The sequence below is a fragment of the Botrytis fragariae genome (assembly GCF_013461495.1).
Source record: "Botrytis fragariae strain BVB16 chromosome Unknown tig00000050, whole genome shotgun sequence".
Lineage (NCBI taxonomy): Eukaryota > Fungi > Ascomycota > Leotiomycetes > Helotiales > Sclerotiniaceae > Botrytis > Botrytis fragariae.
Genome location: NW_023500992.1, coordinates 235,411 through 255,610, shown reverse-complemented (window position 1 = coordinate 255,610; position 20,200 = coordinate 235,411). Strand labels below are relative to the sequence as shown.

Sequence of the window (20,200 nt, the reverse complement as noted above, 5' to 3'; positions counted from 1 at the left end):
TCTTTTGACTTCTTGATATCATTCCATTCTCTCTCAATGCATACACGGATGCATTTATTCCCAATCCATTGCAATCCAGTCTTTATCATCCGCCACCTTTCCGTTCATGAATTCGCCATGCGGTTTTGCCTCGCCAACGATCTCACAGTTTCCTCACCAACCAAAAAAAAAAGAAAGAAATGACCATCATTTTGTATGCACAAAGAGTATTCCCTCCCCAAATCCCCCAACCCTTTCCGTATATGCCAGGGTTCCCCTTTCCATTCACCCATCCAATAATAAATAAACTTTTATGGTCCTTGATTCATCCTCTTGCTTTCTGCTACCACTTCAGTCCATGCGAGCGATATAATAACCAAAGGATCAATCATTTTCATCATTTCTCATTCGAGACAACGAAAGTGATCATCTCTGTGGTATCCCTCAATCAAACGATTGAAGAAAAAACAATTTACCGACCAAATTCCCAAAGCAAATAAACTCCAAATCTAAGATAACCGGGTCCGTCCGAAAGATTAGAACAGACCAAGACCAATGTGAACCAGTAGTAGGTAGCAGTGCGTCGAAAATAAAGGACATGCAAGAAACGAAAAAAACGCAACCACCCAATGAAAAAAATAGGAACGCTAAAAAGTACAAAAGCAAAATGTTAAAGTGAGAGGATCATAAGAGTATGACCCTCTTTCCCTTCATTCGCATGCTGCCCAAATATCTCCCTTTGCAAAAATGCTAAACAAATATGAATTTAGAAGGTCGTATTCGTAAGGAGAGAGATATATTAACAGTCGAGAGGGAAAAAGTTGATAATGAAAACAAACAACCACAACTCAATAAAGAGGTGATTGATTTGTTCCATCAATGGTACATTTAAGTACCTTGGGAAAGAATTAGATTCTCGTTTCATGATCAGAATTTTCATGATCGTCATCGTAGATAGGGCATTTTATCGTTTTCATCGACTCAGTGATGTGAATCATCGTAGAAAAGTGTTCAACCTCGGATTGCTGTTGCTGCATGAGCGTCGTTGAAAGAAAAGCCACCATGCATGTGGTAAGGATACATCGAAGACGTACCCGAAACAAAGCCTGTCATAGGAGCAGGCGATGTAGAACGAGTACCTTGAGGGCTTACTCCAGATGAATTTGGTGAAGGCCGACTATCAATGTGTGCCATGGTAATTGGTGAGTTACTCGCAGTAGACTCGGCAGAACCAAAAAGGTAACCATCATCATTGTTTCCATCATATTGACCAGACCTCGCAGTGCCATCCTTCAATTGTGGTGAGTTCTTCACTGACCCAAACTATAATACAATATTCAATTAGCTTTAATCCTTTAGTTGGCCCAGTGGTGTTCGTTGGTACGTACGAAGCAATACTTGTCGAGAAGTTCATTGTATGATTGTGATGCCAGTACAGGCTTCTCAGTACCAACGGGTCTTGGTGAATCTGTTCCACTGCTGTTTGTTTTTACCGAAGGTAAAGGCTTTGATGGGGTGGGATTGTTAAAAGTCTTTGGGGCTTGCATTGAAAGTGGTGATACTTGTTCATCGCGATCAATAAACTTTCTCGATTCACTTATGGGTGCAGGTCTCTTTGACTTCATTGTAATACCACTCTTATCACCAAGGGAAGAGTTGGCAGCACTAATGGCAGCATTAAGTGAAGCACCGAAGTCGTATCTGTGACCAAAAGCTTGACCACCAGCTGCGTTCGTGTTCATTGGTGCACGTCGGCTGCGGTTATCAGATGCCAAGGTGACGGCAGATTTGACTCCCTTCAATCTTACTGTATTTGAATCTCCAAGGTAATCTGCGACAGGCAGTTTGAAGTTGGTGCTCAAATATTTCGAATCAAAGTCATTAGAGAAGTCGTCGAAGGTTGGCGTCTTCTTTGAAGAAGCTGGCGGTGACTTCTTGTTACTTCTTGGTAATGAGTTGACTGATCTTGATGCTGCTGCTGGTGAGCCTCTCTTTCCATTTTGTGGCTTTGCCTTCTTTCGGAAATCAATCTGGAAGTTGGTAGAGTTGTTGTTGTCCCAGTACTCCACACCGTTGACACAATACTTTACACAAAAGAACATGGTCTTTGCTTCAAGGTTTGCCTGGTCAGCAAGTTTGATGTTGAAGTTGAAACGATCACACCCGTCATTATGTTTTGGTTGACGGATGTCATTGTTGTATTCAGCAACGACTTCCGATGTGGTCTTCCAGTAGTCCAATGTAAATCTAGCCACAACCATTTTGTTGAAAGCCAAGTTGGTAACAGCAACAGTTCCGATCAAGTTCTTGTTGTCTGCCGATAAGAAGACTCTCTCAACTCTGATGGGCATAGCGGCTCTTTGCGGGGTCATAGGAGGAAAGTTAGAGATAACAATCTCCCATTCGAATGGTGGTCCTCTGTTGTTGGAGTCCTCATCATGACCGAATGGGAATTCTGAATCACTTTCGTATGCCTCAACAGGAGAGGAGCCAGCACTGACAGCGAGAGGTCGATCGACTTGAAGGAAATGACGGACATGCTCAAGGTGCGAATCAAAATGAACAGCCTTGGAAAATGTAGGTGTACCAGGCATGGATGATGGACGTCTTCTAGCAGACGAGGGTCGAAGAGCTGGTCGAACGAGTTCTCCGGATTTCTTTCTCAGCATCTGAGGTTTCCTTCTAATCATTGCTTCTTCATCTTCACTCATTTCATCATCAGATCCTGTTGTGGGTGTTTCTGGTGCTGACTGATTGTTTGGGTTGTTTCTAAAGTCGAGGAAGACTGTTTCAGTGCTCGATCTTTGATGTTGAAGTTTCCTCGGAGGTTGAGTGGTTTCGATGTGTTCCGACGTTGGCTTATCTTTCATATCCTTTGCATCCTTGATAGGTAGAAGTGATATAGCTTGGGTAAGCTTTTGAATCTCCGAAGATGCTCTCTTGGGTGAGCTCTCTCGGTGTTGTTCGATAACTCTAATGGCAGCTTGTAACTCCTCGAGGTTCTCCAACTTCCGCCCTCTCAACCCATTATCCTCTTCATCAGAGTTCTGAGTTGAATCTGGTGGTGACATGACTACTCCGATAGGCATCTTGGTTTCGTCCGTTACAGGTGGGGGTGATTTTCGAAGACTGCTCGAGGCAATCAAGCTACTATTTGTATCATGGCTGGGACCCTTCTCACCATCTGCTGTACCAGGGGGGGTTGGCTCTAGTGTTGGTGCGAACGCTGTCGACTTAACCGAAGGAGTACGTCTGTGTCTAGTAAGGTAGGAAGTGGATCTTGGCAACTCTGGTCTGGGAGATGGGGTTGGGTGGTTAAGTTGATATGAAGAGCGTCTCGAGACGGCAGGGGAGTGAGTAGTCGAGGTGGCAGGAGACCGTTGGGAAGGTGGAGTGTAAGGCATCCTACAACGTGTAAAGTTTTGTTGGATAACCTTGATTTCTTTCTGATCTTGCTCTTGCAAGATATTGGATAGGGTGGTAAATAAATGAAAAAAGCTATTCGACTGAAAGATGTGAAGGGGTGTTTGTCGAAGGTAGCAATCCTAGTTTCTGCTTATCATTAAGTATTGAAAAGTAATTCCAATGAACCCTTAACAATTGTGGACTGTTGGTTGGGGCAAAGTAATGGTCAGCTACATTCTCACTCTTGCATGAGAGAAGGGAAGGAAGAAAAAAAAGAGGATATTTAAGAAACGTGGTATGAATGTATGGATGAAGTGGAGAGGGTGCATGTGTCATGTAGGTAATTTTTCGCAGACAGATTTGATGCAATCGAACTGGTACTACTGCGTGGTGATGTTGTTGATATAGGATATGGAGAGGGGGGGGGATTTTTTTTATGTGAACTTACATATTAGAAAATGGGATCTTTTCTTCAATACCCCAGAATGCCCCAAAAAGAATACCTCCGGGATTATAAAAAGTGTCGGATAAGAAAGAACAAATGCGTATTCCAGCTATTTCGTTCTTGTCTAAATCTGATGGATGATTCTTTTGTCGATTGATGGAAGCAACTACTCAAGAAGCTTTTCGTTCTCTCCTCTCCCCAAAAAAAAAAAAGATCCGGAAGATGGAAAGGATTTTGTTGATTGCGTAGATAAATATTGTCCGGTTTCGGTTCGTAATCCAAGTCAGTCTTGATAAGGAAAGCGGCGAAGCTTTGATTTGGAGGCGTTAAAAGTTTATTCACTGAGTGTCTCGAATTGGAATGTTGAGTGGCTGTATGTAATGTTTAAATCTTCGTCGAGGGTCTCAGATGTGAAAAGTCTCAAATTCGATTGTGACTTTATCAATCCGATTCTTTCTCGAGGTAAAAGGTGGCTGTTGTTGTGGTTGTGGTTGATGTTGATGTTGATGTTGATGTTGTTGAATGCAGTTGGAAAGTGGTGTGCTTTTGTGGTATGGGGTGATGGATATTTGAGTAGGGACGGGAAGTAGGGTTATGCGGTGATTTGTACGGAGATGCTATGTTGTATGGGGAATGATTGAACGGACGATCTTGCAAGATTTATTAATTGTATGCAGAAGAATACGAATGAATGAATGAATCGATCAATCAATCAATCCAATTAAGCAAATAGCAAATTGATTATTAGATGATTCATTCAAACTTCTTCGTCTTCTGTTTTTCTGGCTTTTCCCTTGTTCCGATGGTATTCGTGTGGATATCTCTCTCGCTCGCTCTCTCTCTCTCTCTCCTTCCAAAAAGAATAGTAAAATAAAACGCTGGAGGATGATTTAATTGATGGATTCCTGGAGAGAATGAAGAAAGTGGAATTCTCGGAATGCAGTTGGTGGGTGATGATGATGTTGATAATGGTTGGAGGAAGGAAATCGATAGATTGAAGGCCGTAAGTAAGTAGGATTGATTGATGGTCTATCTAGTCGAAAAGGCTGGCGTTGGCCTAGATGTGAAATTTATGTGTATGGGTGGATAGATTGAGTTAGATAGGTAGGTAGGTGGGTGGGTAGAGTGGTAGGTTGGTGGTGGTGGTGAATGGTGGATGGTGGATGGTGGGTGGTGGGTGAAGGGTGATGAGTGGGTGGGAGTGTGTATGTGTGTGTGTGGAGAGAGAGGATAAAACGGGATGGGGTGGGAGTGATAACTGAATTGGATGAAAGACTAAGTTTAGTCAAGACAAGTCGACAAGCAGACAAGTTACAAGCCAGACCAGGTTTAAAAAAGAAGGCAAGAAGAACGAGTAAGCTAATCAATCACCTTAACCAGCTTCGAGTTAAACAATTCAGCATTGAAGGAGGAGGAGGAGAAGGAGGAGGAGTAGGTCGTACGCAGGCAGGCTGGGCTGTAAAAATAATAAGAAACTCAAAAAAATGTTTGTTGAACAAGGATCCCAGCGAGCCGAAACCTTGAAGTTGAAGTGGGTGGATAGGTCGTAGGTAGGTAGGGAGACTAGATGGATGGATGTGATGTTGGCGGATTGGCGGGTCAAGGTTAATGATGATTTTAATGCTTGGCTTGGCTTAGATCGATGTGAATTGTTTTTTTTATATTATTTTTTATTTTTATTTTATTTATTTTTGTTTTGATATTTATGAATGCATAGATGGAGATGTATCTACATATTCATCTACATATTCATCTACACACATGCCCCAGTCTGGAATTGGTATAGATCGAGAGAGACTCGAGAGACAGAAAGAGAGACAGGAGGGGGGGAAAGAGGGGGGTGGGATAAAATGGATGGATATGATTACTGGTACTGGTTACTGGTACTGGTTACTGGTACTGGTTACTGGTACTGGTTACTGACACTGGTCACTACTTCCTGATCATGATTTATGTTTATTAAGTTTAAACCTTGATTATAGTATAACCAAATCAGGTAAAATGGTAACATGGTAACATGGTAAAATAAATGGTTGAAATAACTTGATGCTGGATGCTGGATGCTTGAATCTTATCGTTTTCCTTCATGGGGGTTGAATTGGATACGACCATTGGATATGGATATGGAGTTGGAGAGCTTTGATTCCGTTGGCGTTGTGCACTGATACTGGATACTTTCTTGGTCGAGGAACGATTTTGGTGCGAGAGACAGACTGATACAGTAGAGCAGAGGAGAAAAGAATACGGAGCATCCAGTCAGTCAGTAGCAAAGAGTCGCGTCGGCATAGATTCCCATGTAGCTTCGGAGATGATACTTCCATACCATTTCCGTATTACTATTTCCGGTTAAGAAATCTCGTGGTAATTAATTAGTCATGATCCAATATTTCCCTTATCCTCGATGCCGTCTCTTCATTCGTCAAATTTGACTTTATCTATCAGTCGCCTTGATATCTTGGCCATCATGTTACACTCCACTTAAGCAACAATGCCTCGTCCCAAATCAAAGAATAGTGCTATCAATATCAAGATCAACCTCAAACTCCTTGTGGAAATGAGGGCATTGAAGATGATCCTACCTAGACCCATCTTTCAAACATTTGACGCCGACTAGAACTTTGAAGCAAGTAAGCATTTTATCGCCCAAGAATGTGTGGATCCCATCCATGAACAAATCCCATATACAGAGTATGAACTTCATACCCAAGGATATGTAAGATGTATGTATGGACTGCGTATGTATGTGTATGTATGTGTATGTATGTGTATGTATGTGTATGTATGTATGTATGTATGTATGCTACATCAATTAATGCACGATGTATGATTACCACAACTCCCCCGTCCATCGTATCGTCCATGAACCCAACCCTACCCTACCTACCTAAACATATGAAGAAACTCAGTCAGACTCAACCAAGTCTATCGACCTATCCATCCATCCATCCATCCATCCAACCCATCTATCCATCCAATCCTCAATCAAAACATCATCATCATCATCATCAAAAATCATCGCCACAATCAATCCCTCCCTCTCTCCCTTCCCTTCCACCTTCCAAATCCCCACATCAGAAAACAAACCTTATAGACAGAAGTATCTCTACCCAAACTACTGTATGAAAACCACTGTTCTGTCACTCACTCATTGGATCAATCCTGTCCCTTTCCATGCGCGAAAGAGGATATTTTGACTCCATTCGAAGAGTTGGCAAAAAGAGGGGAAAGCCTGATGAAGTAGGTAGGTAGGGAGGTATCCATTCTCCATACCATCCCAGATTCATTATGCACATTTACGTTGGAACATTTCTTGTTTGCAAGTTTCTTCACGAGGTATCGATTTGATTAGTGGTTGGATTGGAATATCGCTCTTTCTATTCATCCATCTATCGACTCTTTCCACGGCGTATGAACCGGTTCATCTAATTTTTGAAATCTCTCTCGACGTCTATCCATCCATCCATCCATCCATTATTTGAAGAACAACTCTCATGTTCTGATATCCAGCCATCCATCCATCAGTCGATGAACAACTCTCATGTTCTGATATCCATGCCAGTACATATCATCATTACAAATCAAGTAGTAATCACGCAAACCCATCACTCTCGGTCAACCCCAACTCAAAAATCTCCGTGGTCTCCTCCCCATCCATCACTCCAACCTCAAACCTCACCAACCTCCACTAAACCGATCCAAAAAAAACCCTATGAAACATACTTTCAAACCATTTTAATATATAACACCATATAAACTTTTGGTCTTTACGAAAGACACACATGCATATCGATACTGTCCTCTCCTTACTGTCTGTACAAAATAAACTTCACAACTCTAGACCCGAATCTGAAAAGATGAACTGTAAAACCTTTTCCATAATTTTCTGGAAAAAGAAAAGAAAGAGAAAAAAAAGAATCGGAAATAGCCTCTCTCTTTCTTTCTTCAGTGTGTATTGAATGTATGTCGAGTGTCAAGTATGTATGTATCCATAAAAAATGTATAAGGGGTATTTTCGATTTCTTCCTCTTGTCTTGTCTCTTTTTCTCTTTTCTTTTCTCTCTTCTCTTACTTCAATACCCCATTCATTCATTCATCCATCCATCCATCATGTTCAAAAACCTCCCCCAAAAATCAAACAAAATCCATCCTACCATCCATTCTCTCTCCAGATTCCCCCTACCCTGCCAAAGCCCTCCCTCCCTCCCTCCCTCATCAATCAATCAATTAAGCACAAAACCAAAAAAACCCAGGATCCTCAAGCTTCCCTGTCATAACCCCAGCTCATGCATAGCAAATCCTTGATTTTCGTGTCCCATTGTGGCTTATTTTCCTGGTGCTTGGCGTGTAGAGGGAGGGATGGATGGGCAGGGAAAGAGCTTCGAGTCTTCGACGGCGATATCAACAGTTTTTTTTGCGTGCTTGATTGCTCAATGTAACGCTGTACTTTGAGGGATACTGGTAGCGGTAGCTGGTAGCTAGGTAAGCTGTTTGTGTGAACATGTTTTGTTTCTAGATATCATAATTTGGATGTTGGGACTCGAGAGGATGTATACAGGAACTGAAGTTTATAATAGTCCATACGTTTATATGATAGTATCTTTGTATATATATCTAATAAAATCAGTGCATCTCTCTCCATCTATCTACACATCCACATCCTACTTACTACACATCACCCACATCCACACATAAATACTCCATACCAAAACCCCAACCAAACAATCCCCATCCCCATCCGCTGTCCAACTCTCCACCTCTCCATCTCCACCTCTCCATCTCTACCTCCCCATCTCTACCTCCCTAGCAATAGACCTTCCTTCCTTCCTCCATCTCACTGAACTCTATTCATTCATTCACATCACCATCGTCGATTTCCCATCCATCCATCCATCCATCCATCCATCACAAGCTTTTCACCTACCCATGCCCCAGACTACTAACCCCAAACGAAGCAAATATCAAAGTAGATTCTAGGTAACGAAAAATAGTGGATCAATCAATCAATCGATCATCTAATCTTGAATTTCCAACACAAAAGCGAGCGCTTGATTTGGGGGTTTTGACGACAGATGGATAGATGGAGAGATGAGGGATGATTACTTATTTACTTATATTTTTATGTATTTACTTCTTGATGTCGCACTTGGAGAATGATTATCTACATGCCTATCTACATATCAGTAACCTAACTCTTTCATTTTATTGTACCTTGTTCCATTTAATCACGGGACCCGAGTACCCGCCTACCCGCGCTGTAGATGGATGGAGAATTGAGTTTCTTCTATCCATCACCTCTCTCACTCAAACTCAATTCACATCCCACATCCTCACTCGGAAGCTTCGGAGTCGTTGGTGGGGTGTGGGACGGGATGGGTTGGTAGGCGGTCAGGTTAGCACTGAAGAGCAACACTCTGAGAGAGAGAAAACCTTGAACGCGGAGGCGCGGGGTGAGGCGCGGAACGTATGCGATAGGAAGGGAACTATGGATGTTTACATGTATCTGTCTGCATGTATGAATGAATATACATACATGCAATCCCTCACCCCTCACCCGCAAATTCATGCGCACATGTCCGCATATGTAAGCAATCTATGTGACATGTAGTAATCACATACATACATCATCCGCATCTGGGGGATAACCCCCCTTCCCCTCTCTCCCCCAAATGCATACGGAGAACCGGTGTACGAGTACGCATCGAGAAGTTTCGCGAATCTTCTCTCTGCTCTGGAGCCGCATTACATTCTACTCTGTTAGGTTTCTTCAACTCGGGTTTGCTCGAGAACGGAGAAGATGTGTCTTTGTCTTTGCCTTTCCGTTTCGGCTTTGCGACTCGGTTTGATTGGGGTTGGTTCCGTGGATAGCCAGCCGTGTTAGTAGAATAAGGTTATTGTAGATACCTAGATACCTACCTAGATACAGACAGAAAGATGAATAACTCTTGATCTTCTCCCCTCGGCTCCTCTCCCGATCCCGAAAATAATAATGATAATGATTTATGTACATGCTATGCTAACTACATATACCTAACTTCTCTATATTACCTAACCTCTTCCATACCCTCTCTCCGATTCCTTCACGCATCGCATCTCACTCTGTAGTATATCCCTAAACACTGTAATATAACACTACACATAAATCTGCATGCTCCTTCCTCTCTCCCACAGGAGAAAAGAAACCACAAAATTCACCACACCACCCGGAACCCGAGAGCGGTTCTTTCAGCGAACAGTTTCACATCGGTAGTACATACTAGTATGTCATGCATCACACCATACCATACCATCTCATCGCATAGCATATCATATCATATCATATCATATCGGCATCGGCACGGATAGGAGATGCCGTGATGGATGGGTGTGGTAGCTGGTGCGAAGTAGGTATGCATGGTATGCTATAGTATATTTATTATAGTATCATGTATAGTGTGAAAAAAAGCCGCCAAGAGGGAACGGTAGCAAGCGGACGGATCAAATTTTCATTTTCATTTTAGATTTGGATCTAGATTTGGATTTGGATATGGAATATTGAATTTTCAATATTGAATAAAGTATGAGATTTACAAGCAAGAAAGGAAGGAGAATTTGTGATGGAGCTCGTGGGGGAAGGTAGGTATGGATGTACGAGGTAAGTAGATTTTCTTCCACTGTTTGATGTTTCAACCTACCTGATTTTGAACTTTCATCTCCGAGATTGTGATGCGGTGGATGGGATGGAATGGAAGGGGGTTCTTATCTTGCGTTTTGGAATGGTATATGTGATGTGTGATATAGCTTCTGTTCATTTGTGATATTGACGCTCGATTCGATTGTGATTTATCGATCGATCCCGTGGTGATGCGAGGAAGAGCTGCAGTATGTATGTGTGTATCTGTGTATGTAGGTAAGTAAGGCATAGAAGCTGCCGTATGTACGATTTGATCATGTACGGATATTCACATTCATGTACATGATCCTACGAATATCCTCGATGCAATTGTTAATTCTTTGGTTTTTCAAAATCAAATGAAACTTGGGATTACAAGTGAGTCCAGCCCGTTTGGCTCTGTGGTGACGCACGCGATAGATGCATCAATTGACCAATGGATCGATGGGTAAGCTCACCACGAGCATGGATTTCCTAAAGTTCAATAGCTACCCTAGCTACACATCTCATTACGACTCTGTAATCACCTCACCTCACCTCACCTCATCCCTAACTACCTACCTACCTACCCTGTATGTACTCTGGAACATCCATAATCAGATCCGTATCCATATCTCCTCCCAGCCCACCCCAGCCCATAAATTCCCCAATGCTCCAAAATGCAAATGATATCGACCCCCTGTACGGAGTGTATCTCGATTCTCAAGCTGTACACACTCTGGATTTCGCAATCTTCGTCTCCAATTTTTGATTATCTGTGTATGTATTGTAATGTCTCACTCCGCACAGCCCTTGTTTTCTTCTCACACCAAGCAGTCTCCATCTTTAGGCTCGCACTGGGAAGTATGAGAGTAAGACATTTGGAGACGCTGAGACGATATCGAGAGATAACCTCGTGAATTTGAGAAATTGCTAGGATGCTTAGTACGTTGCATAGGTATTAGAATGGTAACGAGTGCACGAGTCACAATGACCTCATTTTTATTGGGGGCTGGCTACTGTCTTATATGTACTACATCGTGAAGTGTAGTCTTATAATTTGCGATGGCTGTTGTCAGTTGTAATGCTGGATGTCTAGGTAAGGAGCTTGACTTGAGCACCCGTCAAAGTTCGTCCATGCGCGGGTTTCCGGATGGGCTGGCGGCTGGCACTGGCTGGGAGCGGAAAAGCGTGATGTAGCAAAAAGAAAGTTTACGCGATGGCGAGTCTCGAGAGGAAGTTCCAAGGCACGTTTGGTGGTTTGTGTGCTTGTGCTGGCTTGATAAGGATGCATCGGGATGGTGGGCAGGTGAGCACTTTTGGGACGGGCAATCAGTATACGACGCTGTAATTTCGTTTCGATTGCTTATTTTTTTTTGGAACTTGGAATTTAGGGGTTGGAGTGGGTTGGAAGTGGGAAGAGGAGAGAGAGACAGATTCATCATTCGAGTTTCAACGGGAGAGGAGGTCTTCTCCGAAAAAGTCTAAGATGACGGGAGTGGAGTGGAGTGGATGGAGAAGGAGATGGAGAATCGAGATGGAGATGAAGAAATTAATTCTAGGAAAGATCATCGTGGGTATCATCAAAAAAGAAAATGCACGGTTCAGCAGAGGTATTGTCATCGCGATGAGAATTCTCAACGGTATTGTTCTACCCCAAGTTCCCAACTCTCACACATACATACATACATACATACATACACATACATACATACATGCTCCGTACATACATATGAAACCTTGGTACTTGGTATACGTTTTATGATCTGTGTACTCTGCGTTGCGTTGCGAATTTGCCTTTATGGCGGTGAGGTTAAAGAAGTGTTGGAAGCACCTTGGTACGATGTTAAGCCTCTTTTTATTCTTGTCTCAACCAACTAGCATTTCTCAACTACCTCGTGATATGTACTGCATCGATGTATAAACTCTCTGGAAGTATCCAGCCGTTCAATGCCTGGATATTGAATATGAAAATATTTCTTCAAATTCTTCTCTTCCTTCTCTCGCTACATCGTAAATTTTCCTCTTCTCCTTCTCCCTCCTCTTTAAAATTATCAACAAGCCAATCCCATCACTCCCTCGATCGATTCGCTCTAGACCTCTCACAATTCCCATAATAGAAATGATTGGCTAATTCTAGAATCCCATCCATATCTCTAGTCCTATCCAAATTCTCGCCTATTTCAGCATACGAGAACGTGCGATTTCCTTGATTTTTCTTTTTTCTTTTCTTGGTGCATGGATTGGGTTTGATTGGACATGGATGAGCGAGACTAGTCGGGATATATGCAGTCAATGTTGGCCAGTGAGATCCTGACTTAGTCTAAGTGGAGATATCGTGCTTTCGTATCCTCGTAATAGATAAAAAAAATTATATCTCCAATCAATTGTTACTTACTACATGTGGGAGGGAGGGAAAGATAGATTGGATTGGAGAACGTTGAGGGATCTGATAAGATGATGAAGGTTTTTGATAGCTTGAAAAAGAGAGTTTGAGATAATTGAACGATCTGTATCTCAAGTCTAAATCGTCTCTCCTCAATCATCCTTCAAAAATTGATGAGGTGTCTGAAAGGTCTTACCCCTGAAGCTTTGTTCAACGCCACAGGCACTTAGACGAAACGAGTATTATGGGTGAGGCGTGTTCCAGGTGGTCAGGTCATGGCCGCCGGGTTCCGAGCTTCTCTTTTTATATCTTGTAGGTGGGGGTTGGAATTGAAGGAAGTGAGAAAAATGATGTCATTGTCATCTTGTATCGAACCATTCAATCAAATCTGCAAATGTAAATGTCTACAATGTATAACGATGGATCAATTCATCGGGAAGTTCAAAAATCAAAGATTGGTACAAACATCGAAGACGGGAATTATCATGAACATGTGGGAAATCCTAAAAAACTCGGTAGATCAGATCTTCAGGAGCTATGGAAAGTTAATATCGATGTTTGATTTCTTTTCTTTTTCCGCGGATTTTTGATGGGAAACGAATACCGATCTTAGGGATCGACGGTCGGGACAGGGAAAGAATACACTCAGTAGAGTAATGATTGATCTTGGATTGGTGGTAATTTGTTCGAAGCTGTTGAGTGATCTTCAAATAATTGTAATAGTAATTAGAAATACATAAATAAGAATTCAAACGGGAAACGTCCCTGCCAAGATCACAGCCGCGAGTTAGCAAAAACTAGGTACGAGGACCAAGTATCCGGGACTACCTATCCGTTTTTGCGTCGTGACTTGGAGTGGGAGATGGAAATCTTTTTCCTTATTTTTTTTTATAGGGATATTGATGTCGGTACCAGTCGTTCTTTTGGTCGAGATTGGATCGACATTAAGACAGATACTAAGAGATCATAGGTGTTGTTGATCTCCCTTACTTCAAGAAAATTTCTATTTTGCTTCTTGCAGATTTGAAATCTTGAAACCTGTATGTGTGTTTGCTTACTTGCTTGTAGATGGCTACCAGTCACGGAGAATATATGTCGGTTGATACTCTTTGAGCTCCCGGGGTTTCCATTGTCCGAATGGATGAGGGAAGAAAGTAGTACCTTTCTGCATCTTCAAGTCATCCACCTTGAATACAAACTGGTATCAATAACCAGTGATCAAAGTTGAAGATATCAATCTGGAGAGCGGAGAATGGAGGACCCCGAATTTCGACTTTTTTTTGATCGTTCCTTGGCTACTCGGGGTACTTTAGCACGAAAGTAGACTGGACATCTTTGCCACTAGCAGGATTTTCATTATCGAGTTTTATACTAGTTAGTAGCTGGTATTATTGCAGATAACACTATTGTTGAATACTTGTTGATTAGTTATGCTCGGGCTTTGGCTTTTCTTCCCATTCCGAGAACCGTCAGAGGGTACAAGTGGGCCACGGATATGTGTTAACTTGGTTAGTTGAAGATAACATTGAGGATAGGAGGCAAAAATAAAGTAAGTGGCATCAGCATTGATGAGTGCTGGAGTTAGTACAGTATGCTTCTGGACGCGGTTCAGAAGCTATGGTATTGTAATTACCACACACTCTCTGACTAAGTAATTGGCTACACTGATTGTTGGTATTTACTTTCATCTTATCAATACGTCAAACCAATCCAGAAACAGCTTTTTCGTTATCAACATAGTATCTGTCATACCGTTACTAGTGGCGAAGGGGGGTACCATCGCACTGGTAGCACTGAGAGGTTAATCCTCACTAAACTATCACGAAAGTTGAGATCAACATTCTAAAACTTCATGACCCCCACGACAAAAGACCGTATCTCCAAACTCAAATGCTATTTCCTCTTACACTGCCACGTCCCTCAGACATTTCCCGTTTCATTTCTGCATAAAGATGCCTTTTCCTCCTCTAGGCTCGAAAAAGATCCATACCCCGCATTTTGGCATCAATGTACCGTTCTTTGAGCTCAGACACTAATTCACGTACATTCTCGGTATTATTCAAGCGCCCATTTTTAGTATCTTAGCACTGAAAGTATATCTTCGATGAATAGAGTTTGAATTTTCGACCGTGATTTCTGTAACGGGAAACAATTTTTGGGGCATTAAAGATCATAGGATCGATGGTAGGAGGAAGGAGGATGGAGGGAAAGAGGAAGCATCTAGGTTGCCAGTTAATTTTACCCCAGATTTTGCGGCTAGAAACCGCCAGGTTAGGAGATAGCCGCCTTGTGGATCTAAGGATTGATATTATAGCTTATTTGGTGCTTGGGTCACGGAGATGGTCACGGGTTCGAGGATGCGGGATGGCTATGGGTTTGGAGGTATGATGTATAGAGTTCTTGGTGAGGTTGATGAAGGGATGGAGAGTCTACGGTACGGATCTTGACCTCCGGAAAGGAGGGAGGAGGCCACGATGACCTCTGGTCCGAGAGGTCTGGGTGGTATTTTGAGGATTACATCATTGGTATCTCGACATTCATACTCTTCATAAGATACATTCCTTAGGGTTAATTTCTACATTGTTACTCTCAACATCTGAAGTACAGACAGACGCCGCAATCCATCAAAATCCATCATTGAATCTCCAACTTAGAATTCCCTAAGCGCCTCACACACCAACTTGATACATTCGCCATCACCTGAAACCTGAAACACTTATTATAGAACTGTATTAGGTATGTATTTGCATTTACTTGGTAGTAACTGAGAATGGGAAATAAAGAAACTTAAGCGCCGTTGTGAGACAAAAACCCAATTCTTCAGATCTAGATTCGTCTAAAGATAAGCGATAAGTGGGATATCAAATGAAAGAAACTCGAGGCCGAAATTGAAGGAACCGTGACGTGACTACGGCAGGCGAATTTATCTTGAGCTTCTGCGCGGTGGAGAAGAAGCACTGCGTGAACTTGGTAAAGATTTGATGTGCACTTGGGATGAGCCATAGACAACCTGGAATAGAACAGCGATGTGAAGACCTTCGATGTCACGTTATCTAGGTACGGTAGATAGATTTTCAAAGAGCAGTCATAAATTCGGAAATCTCTGACATTGGCGCTCATCCAAAGCGATATTATAAAGAACATTGCCTCCTCATGTTAAACCTCCTCTCTATTGATTGATCCGACAATCCATAACTGGGCACGGCTTGAAATTACATGTCAATGTACATCACATCACATCCATTCATCTATTGTACATATCAACAGGTACCATCGTACTACTTACCATCATTCCTAATACTGCGGAACATTGAATCACTCCAAGGACGGCCGCATACAAGTCGCGTCGGGGATTTTTCGTACAAAATTACCACTCTTCATGGGTGGTTGTGTTGCCGCCTGCTGGTGGCTCGAGAACGTTACTCCTGGAAGGATGTCAAGCGCCTATTCTTGGCCTTGATCCACAATTGAATGAATTATGAGTGATGAAACATATATGAAAGCTCAGCCTCTTGATCCAGAACAGGATAAAATAAAATGAGGTTCGAATAATTTCTTGTGTGTGGGTTTGCGCGCGGGATACTAGGAGCGTGGGGTAAAATTGGAAAGGTAGGCGATTTTTTGATGGATGGGTCAATATGGGAGCGATTGATGAGGTCTGTAGGTTGAGTTTGGAATAGATTTCAGAATATCGTTAACTCTATCCTTTTACTTGCCGGTTCCGATTTCATCTCGTATTGGTTAATCGGTGTGCTCAACCGGATAAAGCTGACGTTTCTCTAGAGATGAAAGCGCAATTTAGATGATCCTATGAAGCATAGCTAAATTCGATGCACTCTATTGACATGATCGCAGTGCATACAGACATGCACAACCTAACTGCAAGTCATACCTATACATTATCCATATTTAACCAAAGTTTGGTTTGTGTCATACCAAGAAGAGTATATCTTCACATTTTTGAGAATCTTCCAGTACATGCTAATCCAAACCATCGAATTGTATGCAAGTTTGCCTGCTCAATATCTTCTTCATGTTGTGTGACATGCACTTTGCACTGTATCGTTCCACTTACTAACCATCTATAAACAAATTCAAACTCGCATGTACTAATGGGATATCACGCGCCGTGTAACACCAATAGCGTGACATATCTGCATATGCAGTGGCAAATACCCGATAGCTATGCTATAGATATAAGTACGATATCGGAATTTCGATAGGCAAACGAATGCGACGAAGAGGCAAACGGAAAACAAGCCAAGAAGAGCGAAAGCGCTCCCTCCCATTTCATACCTTGGTATCGGATTCTAAATTCGTCTTGACCGTTACATTACTCGTACGATGATATGATATATCGTTTTCTCTTTTTGAGCAGCTTGCATAGAACGGGCTATCTATCTGCATGCACATTGCAAAGAATTGCTTCTCAATAGTTCGCATCTTATGTATGCAAAAACGGCGCAGTTGGGAAAGAGATGCGTTTGGAAGGAGTTTTTGATAGGTAGGTGTCAGTTGAGAGGGTTCGGGATTATATCGGGGGCCTCTTGATAGAGACTGTTTTTAGGCGATCTAGACCTCGCGAACCCCGAATTTGAAAATGAGAGGGAAGAGAAAAAAGCTTGGTATGTTCCCGTCTCGTCCCGTGTGTTCGGTAAATTTAGGGGTTCGTTACGTTTGATAGGTTATTGGTTCCTTCGTTTTCTCTATCTCTATCTCTATCTGATTCCAATAAAATTATATAATTTTCATGTAACACATATCGCATGTCCAAGGAGAAAATTTTCTCATTGTTTAAAATTGTAATACGAAGTATACCACATCCCACACTTTTTTCACATGCACATCATTTATAACATACCATTCCGAATATTGCCCGAGAAGTTCCCCCCGTCAGATTACGAAGAGGTCATGTAACACAATTGCCACGGGCTTTTCGTATCCATTTCGTTGGGTTAGAGGCGTAGAGGGCGTTTTCGTGTGCCCCTCTTGAGAAAAAGAATGGTGTGATGATTAGGAGAATTAGGAGAATTTCTCAAATGCCTTTGAGACGTCCTACTTGGTGGCGTTGGAAGACGTTATTTCTCACATGTCACCCCCTCCTTGTTTTTGATGGTGTAAGACATGTGGATATAGATGAGATATGAGATATGACTGGTCATTTCACACTGCGTCGTACAATAGCGGGATGGAGAAATTGATTGGTTGGGATTTTATATTTTCAAGCCTCTGTTTCACTTCTGTCGTGAATAGACGTGCCAAGATAATGCGGGGTAGCTTCCAAGTAATGGATGTGCAGCTGTCAGATACAATGTCATGACTCGTGAAAGTGCAGTCGAGTTAATGTCTGATTTCGAAGTTCGTTTATTTACTAGCTGATATGATGTAATTCTACTGATCAAGGAGTTTGAAACCTTGAACTATCTGGCTGGATGTAGAGGATAATAATTCATATTGAAGGATGCGGGGTGACATACTCGGGTCATACAGGACTGACAAATCTTGCCAAAAAGACCAAGAGATAAACATACATCATCATGGTACATGATACATGAAGGTATGTAAGTAGGGACCTGTTTACCTGGCATCGCATCCCAGTTCAAACTTTAAATATACATTGAAGAGATATGACGATCTCGGACAATATATCCATTCCCATGCCGCATCTTGGTACCGGAAGTACCGGTACATAGTTTATCTGCAAATTCAGCTGTCTACCGATCCGAATGACACGGAGAATCCCTATTCCAGTAGGAATCTTACCGGAATATCGTAAGATGTAAGTCCTCGTCATGAGATGAAGGTCACGTTCTCGTGTACCCCGAGTACCGTGACTTTGATGAAGTCACGATACCAAAGTGTCTGAAATCCTTATCATGGCGTTTCATCAGATCAAATACCTAGGAACTTGGCTATGCATCTAGAACAGGCTTATATCCAGTGATTTTAACAAACGTGCATATTTCCAAGTGACTAGTCATGTCGCATGTGATTGGATCTGCACATCTGCACGAATTATTGTGGGCTTTAATTGGCAATCATTGGCATGGGGTGATTGATGGACTGATATATTGATAATCATAATGGATATCGACCTTCCTCGAGATAACATTGGGCATTAAATACGAAGGTTTTGCCTTCCACTACTGCTGTCACTATCAATTCTAGAGAATAGAGAGCAAATCTTAAGAAACCATCCGATGATTCTCAGGGCCTTATTGGTATAGTATAAATTTCTTATCACTTTTCACAGGCGTGGTACTGAGTTTGGACCCGAGTGCTCATATAATCTCTTTGATATGGCAACTAGCTTCGAGGACCCTTTAATTGTCAGCCCCGAAGGGTAATCGGCTGGGGCATTGGAGATGCCCCTTTGTGTGACCTAATGGGGAAGTAGGGCCATATTAATGTTTTATTATGTACTAGTCTACACGACGCTAAAACAATATATCTTCATTTTTTCTTATTCGAGAAGCACGGCTGATAAACTATCTCTTCTCCCTTTGAATTAGGGGGTGGGGAGAGGGGGTTGGTGGGGTCTTCACTTACTTGATAACTTACCACTGCTGCAGTCTGGATAATAGGAATCGGATATATGATAATCTGGGGAAACCATCTTCATCAACTCGCTCTTCTTGACTCTAGAGTCTTTTCCCATCAGCATCACCCCTTCCCCCACCTCTTACCCCCAATCAATCATCATGGAAACATATCAGGAAAAGAAGCTGATCTTGTGATCACGCCTTTTGTGTAACCCCGTTGCTGTATGACACGTACAACCACATCTTAGTCCTTTAACCAGGCTCTAATGTTCCGATATCATGTCGTCCCCTTTAATATCCTCAAAAATCGATATCAAATTTATCACTATTACATATCAATAGGTGTAAACGCTCTAGTCCTGCAGACAAACTTCAAAACGGAAGGTTAAACGCTTTGCATGTGGTGAAACTCTCTTATCGCTACGAATATAACCAAACAACAAGCAGGATACAAAAATAAATGGCATTTTCGCGGTGTGGACAAGCGCAACCTTGAAATTGCATATATGATAAATCTAGCACCACAGCTTATACATGCATTTTGCAGAATTTGGAGAAAACTATGAGTGATACAACTTCGCTGTCAAGGATGTTGTGCAATAGAACTTTGATACCGTAGAGTCAATTCAATATGTCAAACAATGCCGTGAAACATTTCTTATCTTTGAAAATATCAACGCAACGGTGAGTAGTAATTACTGATCTTCAACGCTAGAGAAGTCTGTGTTTAGAATTGATTGCGATCTGAGAAGCTTTTGATATCTATTTTTTGATCTGGTGAGGCTGAGTTGAAGATCTCGGGGCGCATGAGAGTA

At 42.0% G+C, this 20,200-nt stretch overlaps 1 protein-coding gene across 1 annotated transcript; it reads right to left on the bottom strand.

Moving 5' to 3' along the window:
• Nucleotides 1–990: 990 nt before the first annotated feature.
• On the bottom strand, nt 991–3,383 carry Bfra_004098 (putative protein phosphatase regulator protein; the record flags this gene model as incomplete). The annotated part of the gene is made up of 2 exons (XM_037334503.1): nt 991–1,302; nt 1,368–3,383. The coding sequence occupies 2 exons, from the start codon at nt 3,381–3,383 to the stop codon at nt 991–993; spliced, it is 2,328 nt and encodes a 775-aa protein (XP_037193037.1).
• Nucleotides 3,384–20,200: the final 16,817 nt, after the last annotated feature.